The sequence below is a fragment of the Malania oleifera genome, chromosome 5 (assembly GCF_029873635.1).
Source record: "Malania oleifera isolate guangnan ecotype guangnan chromosome 5, ASM2987363v1, whole genome shotgun sequence".
Lineage (NCBI taxonomy): Eukaryota > Viridiplantae > Streptophyta > Magnoliopsida > Santalales > Ximeniaceae > Malania > Malania oleifera.
Genome location: NC_080421.1, coordinates 66,156,696 through 66,160,753, shown reverse-complemented (window position 1 = coordinate 66,160,753; position 4,058 = coordinate 66,156,696). Strand labels below are relative to the sequence as shown.

Below are 4,058 nucleotides of genomic sequence, written 5' to 3'. Positions count from 1 at the left end.
TCGTGGACCCAAATCAAAATTTAAACTCTATTTTTGTTAATCAATGGAGTGCAAAATTTTTGACTTGGCTTGAAAGTCCAAGCCCAATCTGAAAAACGAAAAATATATGTAATGTGGAGTGAACCAGCTCGAAAATGTTTTGCTAAAAAAAATTGAAGAAAATCTAGGGCTGGAGCTTCGAGAAATATTATTTATTATTTATTTTTATTTACGAGCACGACTCCCTACGACTTGACCACCAGACTAGGTAGCTCATCGATCCACGCTAACATTGGAAATCGAGTTCTTCACAGCCCTCTCCCTTCCTCTGCACTGCGTGCGGTACCCCCTCATCCACGCCAGCTTTAATAAAACCCTTTTTCCCTGTGCATGTCCCCTGCCAATTTAAACTTGGAAACTGCAAAAAAACACAGAAAACTGTTACCACTGCTTTCGCCCATGCCTTGAACTATTTTTATTTTATTATAGAAAGCAGTGCAGTGCAGAGCAAGGCCAAGGCCCGTGAGTGAGGTGTGCGCGTGTGGAGTTAGAAAGGCAGCATTTGCATCCATCTCATGAATTGCTTGGAAATTATAAAATTTGTTTTTCGACCATCTTTACTCATCAGGTGGCTAGCCTTGGAATATGCGTAGATCAGCGACAAAGCAACGCAAAACGCTGATGGAAAAGTTAATAAAGTAAGCAGTTGAAAAAGAAAGGTAAAGCAACCAATTCGATCAGCACCCATCACCCCAACCCGTCCCCGGCCTTCCACACTCGTTGCTTTGCTTTCATTCTTTTCCTAATAGAATATATATTTTTCTTGGATCCCCCTTCTGCTTTTGCTGTTCACCTCCTCCTTTTGCTGTTCACTCTCTCTCTATCTCCCTCCCTCTAAACCTACCCCACGCTCGTTGAGAAGAAAGGAACAGAGCGCAAAGGTCCAGCTAGCGACGACCCCGTTTAAAACCCTTGGAGGCGTAGGTCAATCCCTCCAGAATTCCAGCACTTTTCTTCTACCATCCAACCTAGCTGGCCTGCAACTACAATGGAAGTAAGCATTTTACTGCCTCTTCTTCTTCTTATTGGTTTTGACATTAATAATTAATTTGTTATGTGTAAATATAGGAGTACTACAAAAGAAGTCATATTCCGGCATTTGGGAGCTGGGATTGCAGCGATGATATGCCCTTCACGGAGTGCTTTGAATCGGCCAAGCAGGCTGGATTGCTTCGGTACAGCTACTCCGAAGACCGTGATTTGTACGTTGCCCGAGATTTTTACGACAACGATGTCATGACACCTGCCATGATCGTTGTCCCTCGCCGCCGGGTAATTTTACCTTCGATTCTTCGTCAATTTTATTGCCTAAAATTATTCTATTTTTTGAAGGTTAATGATGAATCCCTCTATGATATTTGCCTATGTATTTTATTAAATTATGCAATTTTTTTAAGCGTAACATAAAATCCTATTAAATCTGATATATACTTTAATGTATTTTCAAAAAAATTCTTGATTTTGTCGAGGCAAGAATATATTAATCACCGGATAAACACTTTTCCCAAAATTTAAGAAATAAAGAAGCAAATAAGGGAGTGCTTTAGGAAACGCTTTCACGTTGAGTGTATGATGGAGGCGACGATGACACGGATATAACATGATTTCTTGTGCAGATAAAGGGACGTTACCCGCATGTTAAAGAAGTAGAAAAGCAAGGGTGGGCGGGCGACGTGATGAAGGAACCACCCAGCCCTTTTCCTCAGCGCCGACCAGCACCGAAAGCTGTTGATGAAGATTTGTACAAGATTCCGCCAGAGCTCCTCCATCAAAGGCCTAGAAAAGTAGGTGCACATCACCCCCCCCCCCCCCCTTGCTTTGTTTTCTCCACCGATTTTTTTTTTTTTCATTTTTAATTTGAGAAATACTCTTTTTTCTTCCTTTTTCTTTGTTTTTATTTTTTTAAAAAAAAAACTTTTAAACTTTTGTTGTTCTTGTTGTTGTATATTATATTTGTAATGGTTTCTTTCCTTTTGTTTCTTTTTCATTTTGCAGAAAACAGTTCTGGGCTTTTTAGCAAGCTGCCTACTGCCAACTTGCGTTTTGTGAATCCAGCGAAACTTACAGGGTGTACGTACTCACTCATATATAGTGTGAAAGTGGCAAGAATATATATATCAATCTTGAGTTTATGTACTTTGTGTGTGGAGATCCCCCATTGTTTTGAATCTTTGGGGTGGTGTTGAAAGGAGTCCACTCTGAAGAATATTGAAAAGAGAGTTGTGTTCGTGTAAACTATATGCTACACGTATGTGGAAGTGGAGTTCTGTCTCTCCTCGTTCCTTCTCTCTCTCTCTCTTTCTCAATGGCTTATGATTCTTCTTTTCCGAGGGTCCTCTTTACGCCAGAAGATATTTCTTCTTTCGCAATATTACTCGACAGAAATTAAAGCACGCACGCGGTGACTTGCATTTGTTTTTTGAGCTAGAAGTGGAGATTTTCTAAAAAATTGTTTCTAAGAATGTAAAAATGATAAAAGCTGGTAATCAAATATAATTTTTTTCTCTCAACAGATAGTTGAAAAGCTGATTTTTCAGTCATGAAACTCGACACTGTACCCTGCATTTAAAAGAATATTTTGGGTTCTTTTAGTTGGAAAATATTTTTTTTATTTTTAAAATCTTTAAAGGTAAAAAAATAAAGCATTTGTTTAAAGGTGTAATAATTTTATTTTTTACTTTTACATTTCAAAATAATCACAAAGAAAATAACTTTTTTTTAATTTTTAAAATTTATACAAAATAATATTTAGTGCAAAAGACATTAATCTCTATGCTTTTTAAGGTTTTAAAAATTTTAGAGACTTGTTTTAAGGTTTTAAGAATTTTACATATCACTTTGGAGAATTGACTAAAAGACAAATTTTTTTTATAAGATAAGCCTTATAAGGAGAATTTTATGTTTTTTTGATAAATTTTAACGAAAGTTTATGATATTTTTGAAATTTCAGAGATATTTGTGACATTTTTTAAAGTTTAGATTTCTGTTTTTTTGTCAAATCTAAACAGATGTCCTTTCCTTGAATATTTAAAATTGTAGATTTTATACATTAAAATTTAGTGTTCAAATTTCATACTTTCAATGGAAGAGTTTAAAATTTAGAAAAACAATAAAAAGGATATTTTATTTTTTTAATATAAATTACAAAATTTTAAAAATAACGAAATATTTTTGTAGTTATTTTATAACATTTATTACTTAAAATAAACACTTTTATTAAAACATAAAGAAAGTGACATTTGACAACATACTTTTATTATAATAAGTGCTTTTTTAGAACCATTTTTTAAAAATCTATTTAAGTGAATTTTTATAAATAATCTAAGATAGCTTCTTGGTGACTTATAAGTGACAATGTTCATAAGTAGGGTCAATTTTATAAATATAAGAAATTTAGTGGCTATTTTATGATTTAAAAAATATATTAAAGGATTATCATATATTATTTTATTATGTATATAATAATTATTAATAAAACGTGATTCAATTCTAAAATAAAGAAGAAATCCTATCTACTAATTTAAACAAATACTAAAATTAAAAATACTAATTTAATTAATAGTATTATTTTAATATAAATGAATATGATAATCATATGTTATAAATATAAATTAAGAACAAAATTACTATTACTCAAAAAATAATATTATATTACTTTTACTTGATAAAAATATTTAAATTTTAATTAAAAATAACAGTTAACATAATTATTAATTAAAAATTAATCATATATTATTTTTCTATGCACTATAACTTATTAATTATTAATAAAATTCAATTAAATTATGAAATGAATAATCCATCTATAAATTTAAATTAACATTGAATAAATTAAAATTTTTAATTTAGTTATTAATATTATTTCTAACATAAATTTAGAGTCATCTAACCTCTGGGATCTGTCACCTTCCTTTTAGAGATCTTCATCTTTTTTTTTAGAATGCCAGTTTGTAACGCCCTTGAAATTAGGAATAACTTCCCAAGAGAAGGGGGGGGTTGAATTGGGTTATAAAAATTTC

The 4,058-nt window shown here is 32.0% G+C and overlaps 1 protein-coding gene across 3 annotated transcripts; it reads left to right on the top strand.

The window, feature by feature from the left end:
• The first annotated feature begins 378 nt into the window (after window positions 1-378).
• On the top strand, window positions 379-2,310 carry LOC131155817 (uncharacterized). Of its 3 annotated transcripts, none has more exons than XM_058109251.1 (4): window positions 379-1,033; window positions 1,108-1,311; window positions 1,656-1,823; window positions 2,035-2,310. In XM_058109251.1, exons 1-4 carry the CDS (start codon window positions 1,028-1,030, stop codon window positions 2,086-2,088), a joined length of 432 nt encoding a protein of 143 aa, XP_057965234.1. In that variant the 5' UTR covers window positions 379-1,027; the 3' UTR covers window positions 2,089-2,310. The 3 variants fall into 3 exon arrangements, with proteins under 3 accessions (XP_057965234.1, XP_057965235.1, XP_057965233.1); XM_058109252.1 differs by having other exon boundaries at window positions 1,656-1,827; window positions 2,042-2,310; XM_058109250.1 differs by having other exon boundaries at window positions 751-1,033; window positions 1,656-1,827.
• Window positions 2,311-4,058: the final 1,748 nt, after the last annotated feature.